Source organism: Diorhabda carinulata, chromosome 1 (assembly GCF_026250575.1).
Source record: "Diorhabda carinulata isolate Delta chromosome 1, icDioCari1.1, whole genome shotgun sequence".
Classification (NCBI taxonomy): Eukaryota; Metazoa; Arthropoda; class Insecta; order Coleoptera; family Chrysomelidae; genus Diorhabda; species Diorhabda carinulata.
The window spans coordinates 39,993,602-40,012,692 of NC_079460.1; the positions used below are offsets into that span (position 1 = coordinate 39,993,602).

The following is a 19,091-nucleotide window of genomic DNA, read 5'->3' on the forward strand; positions in this document are numbered from 1 at the left end:
TGAATTATGGTAGATATATCAAATTATGTTCTTGATTTCAAAATGTGATAATAATTTTAATTACACTTTGTAAAATGAACACCGTATGTTGATCATTTCCCGTACAGCAAACACATTTTTTTCGAAAGTGACAACATGCAACATATGAATATCAAATTTGAGATCCGATATTTCGAAATTTGAATATTTTGAATTAGGTTCGTGTACACAAGGTTACATTCAGTGTAAAGAAGGTAATTGCATTGAAGATTACAAACGATGTAACGGTTATGTCGATTGTGAAGAAACAGGCAGTGATGAAGAAAACTGTGCCATAGACACTACTAGTCCTACAATCACTACTACTACACTTTCATCAGTTAGGGGTATGTCATTTTCCATGTCTTTTAAAGCACGTCTTTGGGAATCATACTACTAACATTTTATTTTCGAAATCTAAAGGTAGCAATATTAAAGTATAGGTAAAATCATATAAAATATTATTTTTAGAACATTACACGTTTCATTATTTCATTCATTTCATTTCATTTTTTCCACTTTTCAATTATGAGTTACGTTTATATCAAGAACAAAATATTTTAAAAAATATGTGTTACCATATTGCATGTTACTCTTCTTTTTAGTATTTATTCCAATAATTACTACTACCGGGCACACAACTATAGTCGATATAGTCAATAATAACAATAAGATAAGAAATTTTAAATTGCAAATTGTCAATGTAAGTCGTATTTTTATAAAGACTGACAAAAGTCAGTCGATACGTCAATTATTAACTATTTTTTAAACTAATTTTCAGAAAATCAAGTATGTTTATCGAGAAAAACATATAAAAAGGGTCCAATAAAGTTAAAGAAACTTGCTAACACTTATTTTGGAGGTTGGTAGAATGATATAACACGTTTTACGTTTGCGCAACTCTTTTCATTAGGGGTTTGAAAAGGGAAGAGAAATTGCTTTTCCAAATTTGCGGAAAAACTAAACATCCCTGAAAAAAATGTCTAACAATTTCATAGAAAACTTTTTTCGTATAACCTCTAAATTTGCTAAAAAACAACATTTTTGTTTTTTATTCTTGAATAAAAGGTCCTTTTGTAACGGAACATTTCGGAAAATTCAGCATTTTTCATGAGAAATCTGTAAAAAACACTCTGTCCTCAAATTCAATTCCGTTGTTGAGATAGGTACTTGGTTTTACAGCGAAAAAATATTATTTTCAACTAAAAATTTTTTTCTTATTTGAGACTTGAAAGTATCTACTCATTGCTCATTAGCTTTTTAATGTACTTTTCATTATGGAAATGAAATGTATCGGTTTTAATTCGAAAACATGTTTAAAAAACAAATATAAATAATAATTCAAGAAAGAAATTTCCAATTATTGTAGAAATTTTATTTAAATGAATGAAAATTTGAAAAAAAACATATACACCAATGAATCCTACGGAAAAACAACATGAAAGTATGATTCATTGTGGCTTTTTGTGGGTTTACGAATAGAAAAAAATCAATTGTTTTATATTTTAAAAATGAAGACTTTAAGAAGAAATTTTTGCCTCAAATTCCTCATGAAAAATTCTGAATAGTCTGAAAAGCTTCATTAAGAACCAAAAAGTTGGTTTTCGAGGATGTTATGCTATTAATTTTGAAACTTTCATAGCCCATTTTTTTTTGTCTAAAAAAAGTCTTTTATACTCGTACCAACCTTCTGGAAAAGTTTCAGCAGTAAACTTGCAGGTTGAAATTCTCTTTATTTCTTTGATCTTTTTCCTATCTTGCCTCCACTATATTTCGTTGACAATGTGACTTCTAGAATACTGAAGAATGAAAGAATGACCTATTAACACATTTCTTTGCTTTATAACATTATCAATGTTAAAATTTAAAAAAATTGATCACGCCGTTTTTTGTAAATATAACACCAAAATTAAAGCCGAATACACTACTACAAATTTATTTTTCAAAATAATCGTTCGGTAATTTCATGTTTTAAAGTACGTTTTTCTGGGTAAGTAGATAATAATACAAAAATATTTGTTATGAAAGAATATAAAAAAAAAAAGAAATTTACTAATTATTCGTCCATTATTCATAGCTTGCATTCTTAACTTGGCTTCATAAACTAACACGCTTTTCTAGCACATGCTTTTTTTCATTGCACAGACGCAGCTTGCACTGCTAACGAATTTCACTGCAATGATGGTTTGTGCATACAGAAAGAATATTACTGTGATGGCATCAACGATTGCTTCGATAAATCTGATGAAGCTTTTTGTGACTTGGATGGTGGGTATTCAAAACAAAAATTAAAGCAAATTATTGTGAAATCAATAATTATCAAGAAAAAAAAAAAAGAATTATAAATACATTACAAGATATCGTAATGCAATGACAAATTGGAATTCAATACAAAATTCGATTTTTTGGTAATAAGTTTTTTCACGAGTATTTGCTTTCTATGTTATTATAATAAACCTACATGTACTTTTTGTCTATTAGCATAATTTGTATATGTACTACTTTGTGTCTACAGTTATATGTACTATAAATTAGAAGAAATTACTATTCTGAATGAGAACTTATTTAAATTCAATACATATATAAATATATACAGTATGCCAACCTAAAGCTCAATCTCTTTCCTTAATAGAATTAATTCATTCCAACGATTTGATTCTGTTTTCCTCAAAGTAATACCTTTTTTCGCGGGTGATGTTCCGAATCATGCGATTCAAAATTGAGTTTCAATAGGTCCATAAACTGATTCGGAATTTGCCCTTCGAACAAAGCTAATATCAGTCTTTCTCAATCAGATATAATGATCGACAAAACGATCATTACCCAACAGAATCATATTCAAGTTATCTCAAATCATTTTGGTACATTTAAATGATGCCATACGAAAATTTTCCAGCTAAATATTATTTAAACATTTATAAGCTCAAAATTATCAATCATTATGAAACCACCACAAAGTCTTCTAATCTCTAAAAATTGTTTTCTCCATAGATATGGGGTTGTTTTTTTCAAACTATTTTCCTATAGCAACGAATAACTATCAATCGCAGCTTTTCCCGGGAAATTTATTATATAATTCCGTGGATAATCAAAGCTACCAGTTTTCTAAGTCATTCATCTTCATAACTTTTTGATTCAGTTTCCTATGTGAACAATGCATGTTCAGAAATACTCATAAATAGTTATTGAAAATTTGTTTTCCAATTTGATATATTTATTTTACCTACCTGTTCTAATTTTTACAATATTTTACATGTTTAAAATCCAAGTCTTTATCAGAATACGTCAACCAGATTCAGCTCGAGGATTTATCTATATTTATACTTTATCTTTCTCGCTATCTACCCTTATATTTTCCTGTTCAATGCGGTTTATCTATTACTAACTGTAATTGCTCCTCCACTCGCATAGAAAGAATCTAGGGACCGTTGTCTCGTTCCGTAAATTTCGTGGCCATAACATCCCATTAAAGAAAAATCAAACTATCTTTTTCATGAACCGTTTTCTCATCACATATTGAAGTGCGAATTGTTCTTTGAATGTTAGCAAACGTATTTTGTTGTCATATTTGTTTCAGTTACTAGAAAAAAAACGAATGGCACAAAATTTGCTATCTTCCATCAACCAGAAGTACTGTATATGTAACTTATAGTAATTTCTTCAATCATCTGGTTTACGGTATTAATGTTCCTATCACCTTATGTGTATTGTTTTGCTTATTTTTAAACGTTATACAGTTTGTCAGCCTGACGAAGTACTTTGCGCCGATGGGACCTGTATATTTGGTAAAAAATGTGACCGAACTATAGATTGCAAAGATCGATCAGACGAAATGGGTTGTACCGGTTTTTGTGATATCACAGAATTCCAATGTGGTAATGGTTATTGTATCTCGGACAAATTGCGATGTGACGGTCTCAAAGATTGTCTTGACAATTCCGATGAAGAAAATTGTGGTATGTTTCTGTCCTGCGCGGTAGAATAGAAGCTTGAATTATATTTCTGCTTGTGTAACAAGTGCGATGGATGGAGGCCTCTTGACTCCACGATCTTACACATATAAAATTGTTATCATTGATTAGTTACCAAAGTTTCTCTTCTTATTCATAAAACTTGAATCTATGTTGTTTCTACTTCATTTCTCCTTATGACTTGCTACGATTCAATCTATTCTGTTTTAATAATCGCTTGTCTCCAGCTCCGATGTTCTAATGAAGTTGATATTGGTACCAATTAGTGAACATAGATCTTAATGTGTTCTTTAGGCCTCTCCCGATCTAAATATTGTCCTTGTGCATCTTAATTTGTTCTATAACTTCAAATGGATCCGTAGTATTACTGAGATAAATCCTTTTAACGTGTTCGTTGAAGAAATCAATTTTAATATTTTTATATGTGTAATGATAATGGAATAGAGTCAAGTCAAGCTGTTATCTTTTTATCTAACGCCGTAGATATCTTCTAGATGATTTTCGACTGATTATCTGAAAAATCAACAAGTCTTTGCTTTTATTAGGTGTTTGACAACATGGTTTCGAGTCAATTCTAATTTAACTTGACTAACTTTTTTCCACTAACACCTTTGACATCAATTATTTATTAGATAGAAATTAAACACTAATCAGAAGAATTTAAATTCAAATCAAATATGTACATAATTCGATTATCCTATATAGTGAGTTTGAAATCGGAGTGATTTCGAAATTTTATTGAATTTTTGTAATATGAAGTAAAACTGCAGTATTTCCATGGAAGTAAATTAATTTATCAAGATAACAGGTTTTGTTCTTGAAAAGTGAAAAGTGATTTCTGAATAATATCTAGCATAGAAAGCAAATTTAGAGTTATAATTGGCTCAAAACGTCAATATTCGGAGAATCAAGGCTTATATACTCAAATCTCCATCCTACCCTATTTGAATTTTTCTACTCGATTTGTGATTCAAACTCCAATCGCATAAACTTCTCGAAACCTAACCTATGTCGCCTGAAATAGTTCGCATTTGTCAAAATCAAAATATTTGTCAAATGTCAAAAAGAAATAATACTATATGTGAACCTCCCAAAACCAAGAATTTTTACTTGAGAAAGAGGCGAAACAATGGTTAAAAGAGCAAAAGACAGAGTCGGGGCTTACGTAAAAAAATTAACGTTAATAACTAACAAGAAATGGTGAAAAGCACCCTAAAAGACTTAAATGTCCTGAATAAACCCCAAACCAATTAGAATGAATCCCAAGATGCTGACGTAAACTAAGACTGATCCATTTTGCAAATGAACGAGTCATTCGTTGGATTCGTTGGAAAATTTTTAGGTAGGATAAGGAAAATTTTTTATAGGAAGGTTCAGAGTTGGCCCTCCTTTTCAGGGAAACGATAGTTTTTATACGGACAATTAATATAGAAGAGTTCCCAATAGTGTAAAATATAGAGAAAAAGCAAAATTCGGTGATAAAGTTTTCGTCTGGTATATGATTTCGACAAGATTTATGTGGGTGGACAGGTAAGGGGGAAACTTTAGATTCTAACAGGTATATTAATAACTGCCTCACTTAATTGGTTGATTTTCTACAAAAACATCACGTTGGAGACGATATACTGTTTTGGTGTCCTGCCGTTATGCAAGGACAACTGGTAACAATTGGCTACATCAAAATAACATACCTTTTGTACCGAAACGAGATAAATAACCCCCCTAATTTACATAAGGCCTGTCCAATAGAAGATTGTTGAGCCCTTTTATCTCGCAAAATGTATGAAGGAGAATAGCAAGCCGAAGGTGAGGAACAATTACAACGAAAAATATGCGAAATAGATATTCAAGTCGACCAAGACCCAATGAGAGATGTTCGCTGAAATTATTCCTGGTTGAGAAGCACGGGCCCCTCCATTTAGTTGAAGTTATTATCTTTGTTAGTTACTAAACTTACAAACTTAAAGTCATGTTCAAATATCCATCCATTGAAGAGAAAAATGGATTTTATAGACCAGAAGAAAATATTTTTAGAAATGTAAGAATATGTATGATATGTATTTGAGAGAAAAATAATCTCTATAAACGAGTAACCACAACCACGTGCTTTGGTTATCTCAAAAAGATCGAATTTGGACTCTGCTCAGGAAATTATTTTAAAGACAACTTTTGGCTTTTCAATTACAACTACATTTTGTACGACCTGTATTTGACCATCTGAAAAAATTCAATAACATTTGGTGCATCCGATAAACTTACTACTAAATTTAATCATAATATTTGTAAATTCGAAAAATACTGCTTCTTAGGTTAAAACTCGAAATCATTTTTATCTGCCTCAAAAAAAATTGTCACACCACAAAAAAAACGATTTCGTTCAAGATTATACCGGATACTGGTAGCAATCATCTCAACCTAAATAGCAGTATTGAATTGAAAACTTTGAAACACAGTGAAAGGTGGTTTTTGTAATAAAGGAAAAAGGTGTAGCATATCGTACGTCTATTCTTACAGTTAATACCTGCCCTAATGGTCAATTCCGTTGCGAAAATGGTATTTGTTTGGATTCAAAAAGACGCTGCGATGGTTATCCAGATTGTCCTGAAGGATCTGACGAAGAGGGATGTTCCGGTGCTCAAAATAAAACGTCCAGTATGTGTGATATAACGTTCAGGCTTTCTCTATTTGCTGAAATAGTTTTTTCACCTTGTTTAAGTTTAAGTTACAGCTTCTTTTAGTTTAAAGGTGATGGGACATCATCATTCATTGTAATTGTGCTCAAATTGTTTTGATATTTTTCATCATTGATAGATTTTTTCATTTTTATGTATATAGACCAATTCTCAAAAATCTCTTTTTCATACTTGACTTTCCTCCTTAAGATTTATGTATTTAATAATGCGATATCCATCAATGATTGAAAAGACCTGAACAATTTGAGCAAAATTAATATTCCTATGTTCTAAATTTCATTGTAAATGTGAATAATTTGAAATAATATTTGTTTATTTTCGTATATTAAAATTTGATAATTAGGGATGGAAAATCTTTGTATGGTTAAAACAAATTTTATTTTAGTATTGATTAAAACAAATATATATCAGTTGTTAATGTCACAATTCGCAAGTAGTTTTTATCAAAAAATGGCGAAAATAACAGAACGGTTAATGTTTGTCTTCATTTGCATTTTATAGGGATTACGTTACCGATGATGGTGTGGTGGTATCATGATTGATTTTTTATATAACCATAAATGTCATGTTACGCCTCATTTGAAAGTGATTCAAATTCTCTATTCAGGGACATCAAACATTTATTAAGTATATTGTTGATGACTTCTGGAATGATTAAAATTAATTCACATCTAATTCTATTTTGTTTTGTGCTCTATTTACATACTTCTTCCATCCCAATATAATGACAGATGTCAAATCCAGCGACCTTTTGGACTAATCTATATATAATCTCGTCGAAAACCAAATACAATATGTGGAAGGACTTGGAATCAGATATTGGAGGTAACTTAGGTGAATTGTAATTTGGAAATAATTGCTCCTATGTAAGTTTGTTTTCGAATATAAATGGACCAACGGTTTATCCCTGCCTACATATTCAGTTCCTGAGGACTATACTTGAATCATCATTGCATAAGTCATGCATTCAACGATCTTCTTTATTTAGGAACTCCAATATCTACACCAATTTGTTTTGAAATACTTTAAGGATTGCCCTGTACTTTTACATTTGTATACATTACACTTTTCTTAAATTTCAGAACTTACAGTAATTTAGTAACAATCTTTAGATTTTGCTAGTTCTTTTTTCTTCTTTTCGAATAGTTTCTCTTGGTCTTCTTGTATTAGCTTCTGCAGTAATTCCTCTTTCGTTCGTTGTCGTCAATTGAGAAGTATTTCATAATTAACTCGAATGTGAAGACTGGTAAGCTTCACTTTTTAACTTCTAATAATGTTGTTGAAGCTCCAGTCGTGATAATTTCTACAACGGGATTCGTAGGATTTGTGTTGGTTATGTCTTGCTGCTTCTTGACATTATTCTTGGATTCTGCTTTCGAAAATGCTTTGAATAGATTATAATCAACGTGTACAGTTTCTTTTAATTAATTTTCTTTTGATTTTACTTACTATTTACACAATTGATGTGCTAATGGGTCTCTTTGACCACTTTACATTTGTGTTCTGGTTTTATATACGCATTCATTAATTATACGTAGTGCTGCTCTAATTAGGAGCCATAATTTACTGCTGATTTCTTCATTTAGCCAGGAATCAGTTCTTGGTATCATAAAGTTTCATTTATTATAAAATTTTACTTATGATACCAGTGCTACTACCGTTTATTAATAATTGACACAAACATTTTATTCCACATTGTAGCTATGAGCTGAATATCTTTATAAAATCATGCAGAGATTTTCTGTTTCAGTATCTACCAAAAATTTACAACTTTAACATTTCTATAAACTATTTCTATTAACTACTTTTTTGCCTGATTTGGAATGGCCTTGTTTTTATTAACTAAATAAGTTCTTTATTTACACTTTATAAAATACTAAACAAAATTATACTTCGAGATCTAAATTTAGAACATCTTCCATTCTACTTTTTTCTATAATATGGTGTGTCGAAATTTAATATTTTTAAAAAAATGCTAAAATACCATTGCTTAGAAAAAAGTAAGGAATCGGTTCTAAATTCTATTTAAATCGCCATGAGGAGATACTACGTAAGTTGCCCAATATTTGTCTAAGATGAATTCAAAGTTGGAATTTAGTAGCATTGACCATAATAAATTATTTATTGACGAACTAGTAAAATTGAGACTTTTCTATTTGAATTTTTTATTACCAATAAAAAAATCAAATAAAAAATTAAAATGTATAGTTAAATGTCAATTTTACTACGCTTTAAGTAAGTAACAATGAATTTATTATAAATATCCATTATACTAACAATATGTGGTTCGAAAAATTTTCTACTCCTGAAAATTTTTCTGTTATTTATAGTTTTTTTTTTTCATTCGTTGTTTTGTTATGGTATGTATCATATATTAAAGGTATCCTAGCTACAAAAATTAATAATGAAACTTTATTATTAAGAATCTCTATAGATTATTAATCAGTGGAAATGGTATTTTTTAAAAAATACATATAATGGTATGACCCATTTGAAATAATAGTTGCAAAATGTTAATATCGACATAACAGGCGTTCAATAAAACTTATTGAACAACCAAGTATTTACCAAACATCGAAAAAATCAAATCAATCTACCAATTTCAAACTATTCCTTTTTTGTAAAGTAGTAAATTTGATAACGTGTCTTTTTGCAACTATTAATAAAGAATAAAAGCTATGGAACAAATAATGTTAAATTACAAAAATTTTCTATATACAGGCTGCGACAGCAACCAATTTGATTGTGGAGACCATTGTATACCTATCACTTTCCGTTGTGATACTTACCCGGACTGTGTAGATGGATCGGATGAAGAAGGATGTGGTAAGGCTTAAAAACGCATTTAAATTCTGGCTTGCTTGATGATTTGCTGCATATGCTCAAATAAGCTTAATTTATGTTTATAGCGATTTATAGCAATAGCAATTGTTCACTAGTTAGTGGATGCATATTCAATAAGTCATTATAACTCTAAGAACTTCTTGTACAACTGGACCTTATTACAGCAGTTGGTACTTTGTATAGCTCAACTAATTTTCCTTTTTGAAAAAACATATTAATGCTCTATATTATTTTGAAGGTAACTGCAGAGAGAGTGAATTCCAATGTTCTGATCACACCTGCATTCCTAAGAGTTTACAATGTGACGGTAATTCCGATTGTGCTGATAATTCAGACGAAACAGATTGCGCTGAACCAACAAGTCCTCCCAGATGTAACTCCAGACAGTATCAATGTAATGATGGAAGCTGCATTGACGATTTTAGACAATGTGATGGCAATGCTGACTGTCCTGATAATTCAGATGAAAGCGACTGTTGTAAGTAAATAATTTTTACAATTGTTAAATTAAGAGACAACGTAGCTATCGACCTTTCTATGTAAGCAGCAAAAGATCAATGACAAAAATTCATTCATCAAGGTTAAGAAAAGTATTAAAACCAGTGTATTGTAGATTGACGGTAGTGGAGTCTCGTACAAAAGAAATAATTATCTGCTATTAGTCAAAGGTGGCTGCATAAAATAGTATCGATAATGTATAAGACAGAAATCATTCACAGTCACGGAAATTCCCATGAAAAAACCGATAAGGTAGTGATGAAAAACCTTTCTCTGTAAATTGTAGTGCTGAAGGAAGATCGGTGCGCTAGTGGCAGAAAATTAGCAGATTTGCAAAGGAAGAAGGAACTGAGATTCAAGAGAAAACTCCTGTGCTCCTTTTGAGCGAGTGAGCAAGTTATTGTTCTGAGGAGAGTTCGAGGTAGAAGCTAGCCAAAACGCTAGCTTGATATGTTAACACTGTTGCTATAACGTACAATTAACCGCGTATTCAATATTAAGTTACAATGAAAGGTCAGTGAAACTATATTGTCTCTTAATTTCACAGATTTAATATAGATCTTTGATTGAATTAAAATACATGCTTTGTTGATATTGTAAATATCCGAAATCGTGTCTAATTAGGTACATAAAAATAATTCTTAAAATCCTCGACCCACTAACTTAATATATTTTAATGCCTCTGCCTTGGCGACCTACCCTATCGGCTAAGAACATTCCTAGTTTCAATATGATTTTTCATAATAAATAACATTATTTTTTACATAACCTTAATATTATAATCGTAATAACAATTAACAATTGCTCTTAACTCATCTTTACTGCATTACTTGGTTCATTCATAGGATTGGAAATGGACAGATCCATTTTGATACTAAAGCGGGATTCTTAACCTTCTTTAACATTATTTTCCAATGTGGAAAAACCTCTTGGAAGATATCGTTGCAGCAAATGGAATTTTTGAAAGTTCTTTTCGAAAAATTGTGATATATAATACCTTCGATCGTAAGATTAAGAGGCAATAAAATATATCATGGTAACTTATTTCCAATTTAGACATGGTTTCTGATTGATGTTCATAATTTATTTTAAACAATGTTGAAAATGTTCGTGTTCTGGCCTTTTTGGCCAGGGAGTTGCATCAAGCCTGAGTGGTTCCAGTGCGACGACGGCGCCTGTGTCGCCGCGGCGCTTCGCTGCGACAATTTCTATGACTGCAAGGATTTTTCAGACGAGCAAAACTGTTTCGGTTAGAAAAATTATTTTTTTTTTTTCTATATTTATGGTATTGTGAATATTTAGATGTTTTATATGTCAGTGTTAGGGTAGATAATAATAATAATAATTATGTAGAAATCAGATGTTTTCGAATATAATACTCACTGTTATTGATAGGTCATGCAGTGTAGTATAATATATACAATATATTAGTTCTATTCAACAACTGACAAAAGTAAGATCCATAATATGAGTATTACTAGTTTAAAATCTATGGAATTAACCTACAATTAATACCGTCTAACCTATTAACATTCCTTATTATCATCACTTCAACAAATATAAAACGCTGGTATGACAAAACATTTTAAATGGATAGAAAGTATAAAGTATATTCGAGAACTTCAAAATCTATGTAGCTCCGTAACTGTTTACCGACATTCGTATAAATAGAACATTTGTAATGTAATATTAGTAAGTATTTTGACCCATATTGTCGTTAATTTATCCCATAGTGGAATTTGGTCAAAACGTTCATATTTTCTGCATGGATTATTATATTTTCAGTCGTACTTATGTTCATTTATTCCATTAGTGATAGTTTAAGTGAAAAAAGAATGCAAACCAAACCTTACACCACTTCTACACCAATACTCCACAGAGGTCGAAAGTTAACTTGAGTACTGTTCATTTATTGGTTTCAAAATGTCTATGCTTTACTAGTTTATCTTAAAAAGCCGATACAGATTTATAACTCACAAACAAATATACCTTTGCAATATTTATTATCAGTTTGTTAACAGATTTTTTAAAAAAAAATCATTCCAAAAACACCCATGTTTATTCCAATATTTTTTTAATAGTTTCATTCATATTATAAATGGATATTATTTATTGCACCGTGTTTTTAAAATCTTAGCATGTATTTTTTATCTTGCACTGTTTATTTTATGTTTTATTTATTTTTATTTTTTGTTTTTTTTTTTTTATTTATTTTGTAGCAATTTGTCCCAGTAATCAATTCCAATGTAATAACAATTTCGACTGTATTCCCATGAATTTACGTTGTAACGGCAAAAATGATTGCAATGATGGTTCTGATGAATATAACTGTCCAACTGAACGTCCTACTTCTCCTCCAGACACAACACCACGCGGTCTCAACTGCCCATACGGTATGCAACCATGCAAATCTGGAGATAATTGCGCTAAATATTGCGACGGAAGAGTCGAATGTTACGACATGTCAGATGAAACGGATTGTTGTAAGTTACTGTTTTTCTTAAATAAAAAATCTTTTATAAACAAGATTTATATTTAGAAATGTTTGTGTTGTTTTAAATATTCAACTATAAGATAGGTCACAGAAACAACAAGTGGCCTTATTTTCCTGCTCCGCCCCTGACCCAGACAAAAATCGTTTACCAATCGTTACTCAACTAACTAAAAACTAAAACTTCCCTGAACTAAATTGGCACAATTAGTGCACTTGCAGGTAATCTTGTGGAATTGCACCTTTGATATCCCAAAATACGGTTAGCATGACTTCTCTGGTAAAACTTACATCATGTATTTCTTCGACGGCTGTGAATCTCCATGTTTTCACTCCTTACTCTTCATTTTGATCTCCACATCATATAAATGGATCCGTAGTAAATAGTATTGTACGAAAATTTTCTCACGTCTGGTTTATACTATGGCAAAAGACTTTTTTTGTTTTTTTTTTTTTTTCGAGTTTGCTTCTGTGCATCTGTTTACATTCGTGGAGACATTTTTTTCATGTTATTGTTGTGTGTGTAGTAGCTTCAATAGTCTATACATAATAGTTTACAAAGTGGCGTGGTGATAAGTATTTTGATTTATAAATAACTCAGGGGCGGAACAAAAGTATTAGAAATTGTTCAAATAATGGAATATAAAACTAGTTGTTTATTTACTCACTGACCGCAATTTTAAATTGAAATAAGAAGCTTTACCACAATTTGTATTGGATTTTAATAGAATTATGTTATTTGGTAAATCTATATTTATTATGCTTTCAGCTTTCAACCCTCAAGAGCTTGATTTAAGAACTTATCCAAACGGCACTGAAGAGAGAGAACGTAAGTACGAATTTTATTTTGATTTAATAATTACCAACTTTCTATCATACGTAAAAATATTGAATTTCACTTTTTCATCACAACTGTTTTAATAAATTTTTTTGGATGTGAAAAGATGTAGTATTTTTCATTATTTGTTCAAAAGCTAGAAAATTATGCCAATTAGTAGACATTTTTGTAAAAACTATCTTACACATCCTTTTTCAAATATTTACAATTGTTCAATATAATAAAAACCAAGGGCTGGAACAAAATATCGAATATCGAAGTTTAGAATAGAATCAACAAGTAATGTAATTGGACAAACAAATAAACGAGTGGAATGTAATTTGGTATCAATCGGGTACCAATCGAAAAACAGAGAAACTTGGGGAAGCTGGAACGCCAAAATATAAAGAGAAAGATCTAGACACACATAAAGCAATGATTAGAAGATGTGAGGTGTGGATAATAACCCAAATAATAGCAAAAATTAAAGTAAAATAAATATGAAAAAAAAAAGTTTTCTTCTCGGCACAAATTGACAAAAAGATTGCAAAGAAAGTAAACTTATAGCCAAAACAAAAATATAAGCAGTAAGTGTTTTGATAAATAGTGGTTTGTTATGAAAAAGTAAAATTTTCTTTTGTGTTTTCCCTTTAACATTTGTGAAATTCCATTGTTTTAATTAATTATATGTTTTTGTGTTTGCCGTACAGACATGTATAAAACTGGTGAGTACTATTGGGTTCGTGTGACGATTGACGCATCATTCATTCCATATTTTTAATTATAGAAATTTCATTCTTCCCCAATACTTTCTAAAGCTATATTAATATTTTCATTCTGTCGCCAGTAAAACAAAAATTATTTTTTATAAAGATGGGTTAAAACTAATTTTATAAACCATTTGGTTATTTCTACTCCATATAAATTTGAAATTAAATATCTTTAGTCTGTACTAATAATTTTCCGTATTTGATAGATTATTTGATATCGGTAAAACGTAGCTCTGACAAAATTAAAAAATTTTATCCGAACAATAAGGCAATTTGTGACTATTTCTCATCCATTGGATAATAATATTGCCGTCCCACGTAGATCGTTGCTATCAATAAGTGACAAGGGAGATTTTATTCATGTTTCGCGGCTGTTCACATTATCAAAAGCAAGTGTTTTAGAAATAGATATATGTACAGCATTGAATGTTTTTTAGAAATGAATATACACTCTTCCAATGAAATAATATGCAGCGTCTTTTCCAGTCAAATTAATGCTCATACAAATTTATTAACTCCAGCTACCAGCAGATTTTTATTATAAAGTTTAGAAGTGCTACAAGCATATTTTTCACAAAAGAAATTTACAATTGTTGGTCGTCATTCTTATTTTCTATTGTTTTTTTCTCATTTTGTGTAGTAAGAATTTTGGAGCTCGATAAAAATTAAATATCCCTAGTTTTAACCTATCTGATTACCATACAAAACTACAGTCTACAGATTATCACTTTTTATCGGGCATTTCATTAATTTCTACATGCTGAAAAATAAAAATAAACAACATTCAATAATTATTCTCACTCCATCTTTTATAACTGCTGTAAAATTGACCGTTTTACGTAGTCAATATCAACTACATAATTCGAAAGTAGAAAAAAATATTTTAACCAAATCTTCATACACATCGGAATAAAGTGTCGTGTAACAAGTTGTTAGTTACGTAGTTGTTTGAAAACGTTACAGGAGAAGTTTTAGCGTTAAAAATTCTCAATTTAGTACGGAAAGTTTTATTTGAAAGGTGAAATGAAACGAATTCACAGGAAGATATTTGTCTTTTATTCGAAAATAAGACATAAGAAATCTGACATGAAGATGCGCGGATTATTTTATTGTAACACATCGGAGCTATAAAAGTGATTTAAACCCTAACGTATCGAAGCTATCAAATAGAGTGACGTTTCATATAAAAAATACCAGTCGCTGTGAAAGTATTGAAGCGACATTGGTTATCACTATAAATTCTATATCGGTTAGGTCATGTACTTCTGAAATCATCCAGTTAAAATATCATGTCGCCTGCTTAAAGTGGTTATTAATGTCACACTTAACCAAACAAAGGCTTTTATATATAACGAAAGTGTACAAAATCATCTTTTTTCCTTAATTCCACTAATACTTAACCACCGATGAAAATTTTATGCAAGATAACAGAACAGTATCAATAGTATCAATATAGTAAAATATTGTATACATAAACTTCATAATACGAGCGTGTCTGTTACTTCTATGAAATTATCAACACTGGGTTAAATGGAATCTGTAGCTGTGATTAATTTGTGTCAAAGCTAATGCTGCAAGTTTCCTTGTCAAATTTGAGCACTAAACCATGTCAAAATGTATATATGTAAACGATATTTGTAAGAAGCGAAATATTTCTTTTATTTCACCATAAACTTTCACTATAAATGTTCCTGTTTTGCATCGGTTCATTTACCCAGAAGCAAATTTTTATGCTCAGTTTGCCATATTTCAGGTCGATTTTAATTACTGCAACTTTTCATTGCCAAACAAAAATTGACACAAATATTTATTGTTATATCGGTCGGTTCCATTGAAAGGAACTTACTAAGAGAAGAAATGAGAAGGTTCTAGATCTTGACTTTAGATAATTCACACAGAAAAATAACTGATGAATAGCTGTCAAGTAAAATTAAATAATCAAATATATTCTGTATTCAATGTTAATTTGGAAAAAGGTCATAATAGCTATTTCTTTGAAACTATCAACACTATTGTATATAGTATTTAAAAAATCTTATATGTAATATAATACTAATTTAGATACTTTGAGGTTAAAACGCAAAACAATTACTACCCTGTATCATATTAAAATAAAATTACTGTTTCTGATTAGTCGCAAAATTCCCCGTGTTTATGGATTTTATAATTAGTATTAGTAGGAATCATTACTCCGAATTTTTGACTTTGTGTTTTAACCTAAGAATCTTTTGCATGCTTAAAATCGAGGTTCGGGAACGCTCTCAAATTATCTTTATCTAATTACGGTGTTGTAAATATTTTTGGACTTTTCGGTTATATAGGGCAAGAAGTTGTATTAACGTGCAGAGACGAAGGTCCTCTTCGAGCTAAAGTTCAATGGACTAGAGCTAACGGAGCTCCATTACCACCGGGTTCAACAGATATTAACGGTCGTCTTACTATTCCCAATATACAATTAGAACATGCGGGAACATATCTTTGCGTTGCCGTTGGATTCCCAGCTGACATTTCAAGAACAAGAGTTGCTGTACCTCTCACTGTACTTCGAAGTAAGTATAAACATTTTTTTCTAAGCTTACCTCGTAGTAAATTAGTTGAAAAGTTTATTTTTTACTTGTTAAATTTGTCGATTTTCGCAATGCAGCACGATATGGAATGGACTTTTCTCCATCAAATTCCAAATTTGGTATTTTACCTCCACTTCACTTTAATTATAAAGGACCAGGTATAATTTAGAGTAAATCTCTTAAAATATTTAATATTGACATTACTTTGTTTTCATGCTTATGAATAATTACTCTTTTATGGTAAGTGCTTTTATACAACTAAACTGGTTATTATTTTTCCAATTCGTGTATGTGACAAACTGATTTGTTGGTCAAATTTAACCATCTATATTTTCGTTTTATCATATTTAGTGTTTAGAAACAAGTACTTTCGAATTTATAATAAAACAGATATCCTAACACTTTGAATAAGTTAAACAAATCGAAACAGTGCATTGATGTGGAATTAAAATACTATTATTAAATTTCAGGACCTCCGCGACCAACACTTCCACCTTCAGGATGTAGTTCAACACTTGAAGCTACTTGCTCTAACGGCGATTGTATTCCAAAATCGAAAATTCGCGATGGCCGATTTGACTGTACCGATGGTTCTGACGAAGATGGATATAGTGAGTAGAAATATCTACAAATTAATAAAAAGTAATGATAAGTTGTTTTATTATATTTAAACATTATTTTGCAGGACCAGAAGGGTGTGAACCGAATGAATTCAAATGTAGAAACGGAAAATGCATCTACAAAGCTTGGACTTGTGATTCAGATGACGATTGTGGTGACAATACCGACGAAGAAAACTGTGGTACCAACCCACCTGGCTCAGTATGCCAATACCATCAATTCTCTTGCCATTCCAATAATCAATGCATTCCAAAAACCTATCACTGCGATGGTCAAAGTGATTGTGTAGATGGTAGCGATGAAGTTGGTTGTGGTAAGTGTTAATAATTAGAAACTGGACCAAACTAACTCCTCATCATACTTCACAATCACATATTTTCCATTCCTTTTCAGGTAAACCAGTAATATCAAAACCACCTCCTCCAATGGTTAACCTAAACGTAGGTGATATATTCCAAATATCTTGCACTGCCATAGGCATTCCTACTCCAGAAATAGTGTGGCGTCGTAATTGGAAACACGTTCCCTCGAAATGTAGAATGACAAGCAGTAACGGTGTTGGTACCTTGATTTGTGAAAATATTCAGATTGAAGATCAAGGAGCTTATACTTGTGAAGGACTTAATATTAAAGGCGCCATTTTGGCTGTACCTGATACTATTTTGGTTGTCAAACAAGATAATCCCTGCAGGCAAGGATACTTCAATGCGCAAGCTAGAAGTGAAGGAGAATGCATTTCATGCTTCTGTTTTGGTCATACTAGCATCTGTAGATCCGCTGATCTATTCACATTCCAAGTAAGAATTTCCGTCTATAATTAGTGGTTCACTCCATCTATTACATGTAATGAATTTTTTCCAGTTCCAGCCTCCCTTTGATGCTCTCAAATACGTTGGAGCACGAGTAGATCCTTCAGGATCCGTGGATATAAGAGACGAACCTATATATACTGCAGGAGAACCACAATTATCTCCTTATGGACCTCAAGGTGTGCTAGCCACAGTACCTGAAGGCTCCCAGTTGAACCAGTTAAACGTTATTCCATATTTTGCCATGCCAGAAAATTATCGTGGTAATCAACTCAAGAGCTATGGAGGATATCTCACCTATTGGATCAGACACTCTAATAGAGGAACACCACTACAAGGACCTAATGTTATAATTACAGTAATTATTATGGCTTAGTCAGGGTATTTTATTATAAATAATAATGTCTTTTTTTTTATAGGGTAATGGATACACTTTACTTCACGTATCTACTCATTCTCCTGCTCCAAATTCTGATGAACGGATGCGAGTACGCTTCTTCGAAGGTGAATGGGTCGAAAGGTCACCCAATTCCCGTGAAAAGATCGCAACTAGGGAAGAAATCATGATGGCTCTTGAAAACGTTGAAAACATTCTCATCAAACTCCAATATAATGAAGGAACTTTGAATACTACCTTAAATAATGTCGAAATGGATTCGGCCGGTTTGTCCAATGTTGGATTAGGACCAGCTAATTATGTTGAAGAATGCAGTTGTCCCGTTGGATACTCTGGAACCTCTTGTGAAGTAAACGTGTTAATCAATAAATGATTTTAAATCAGAATTATGTTTTTTCATATATTTCAGAAATGTTCTGCTGGTTATATAAGACAAAGTAACGGACCTTGGTTAGGACTATGTACCAAAGAACCTGTGAAATGCCCACCAGGAATGTATAATGATGGAAGAGAATGTCAAATATGCCCTTGTCCTCATACTACTCCAGGAAACCAGTAAGTATGATTGAAAATAAATATTTTTACAATAATAGAG

General features: G+C 31.1%; 1 protein-coding gene across 35 annotated transcripts in view; it reads left to right on the top strand.

The window, feature by feature from the left end:
* Positions 1–19,091, top strand: part of LOC130891028 (basement membrane-specific heparan sulfate proteoglycan core protein-like) — a 251,525-nt gene that overhangs the window by 207,511 nt on the left and 24,923 nt on the right. For 18 of the 35 annotated variants that reach the window (XM_057795511.1, XM_057795537.1, XM_057795632.1 and 15 more), the window contains 15 exons: positions 198–365; positions 3,756–3,974; positions 6,504–6,641; positions 9,404–9,508; positions 9,765–10,004; positions 12,244–12,507; positions 13,285–13,344; positions 14,043–14,057; positions 16,424–16,651; positions 17,140–17,280; positions 17,355–17,603; positions 17,684–18,087; positions 18,152–18,457; positions 18,519–18,845; positions 18,906–19,051. In XM_057795511.1, coding sequence (XP_057651494.1) covers positions 198–365; positions 3,756–3,974; positions 6,504–6,641; positions 9,404–9,508; positions 9,765–10,004; positions 12,244–12,507; positions 13,285–13,344; positions 14,043–14,057; positions 16,424–16,651; positions 17,140–17,280; positions 17,355–17,603; positions 17,684–18,087; positions 18,152–18,457; positions 18,519–18,845; positions 18,906–19,051 — 3,010 coding nt within the window. Of the gene's footprint in view, positions 1–197; positions 366–2,163; positions 2,287–3,755; positions 3,975–6,503; positions 6,642–9,403; positions 9,509–9,764; positions 10,005–12,243; positions 12,508–13,284; positions 13,345–14,042; positions 14,058–16,423; positions 16,652–17,139; positions 17,281–17,354; positions 17,604–17,683; positions 18,088–18,151; positions 18,458–18,518; positions 18,846–18,905; positions 19,052–19,091 lie in introns of all 35 variants that reach the window. The other 17 variants (XM_057795615.1, XM_057795667.1, XM_057795700.1 and 14 more) reach the window with 8 other exon arrangements.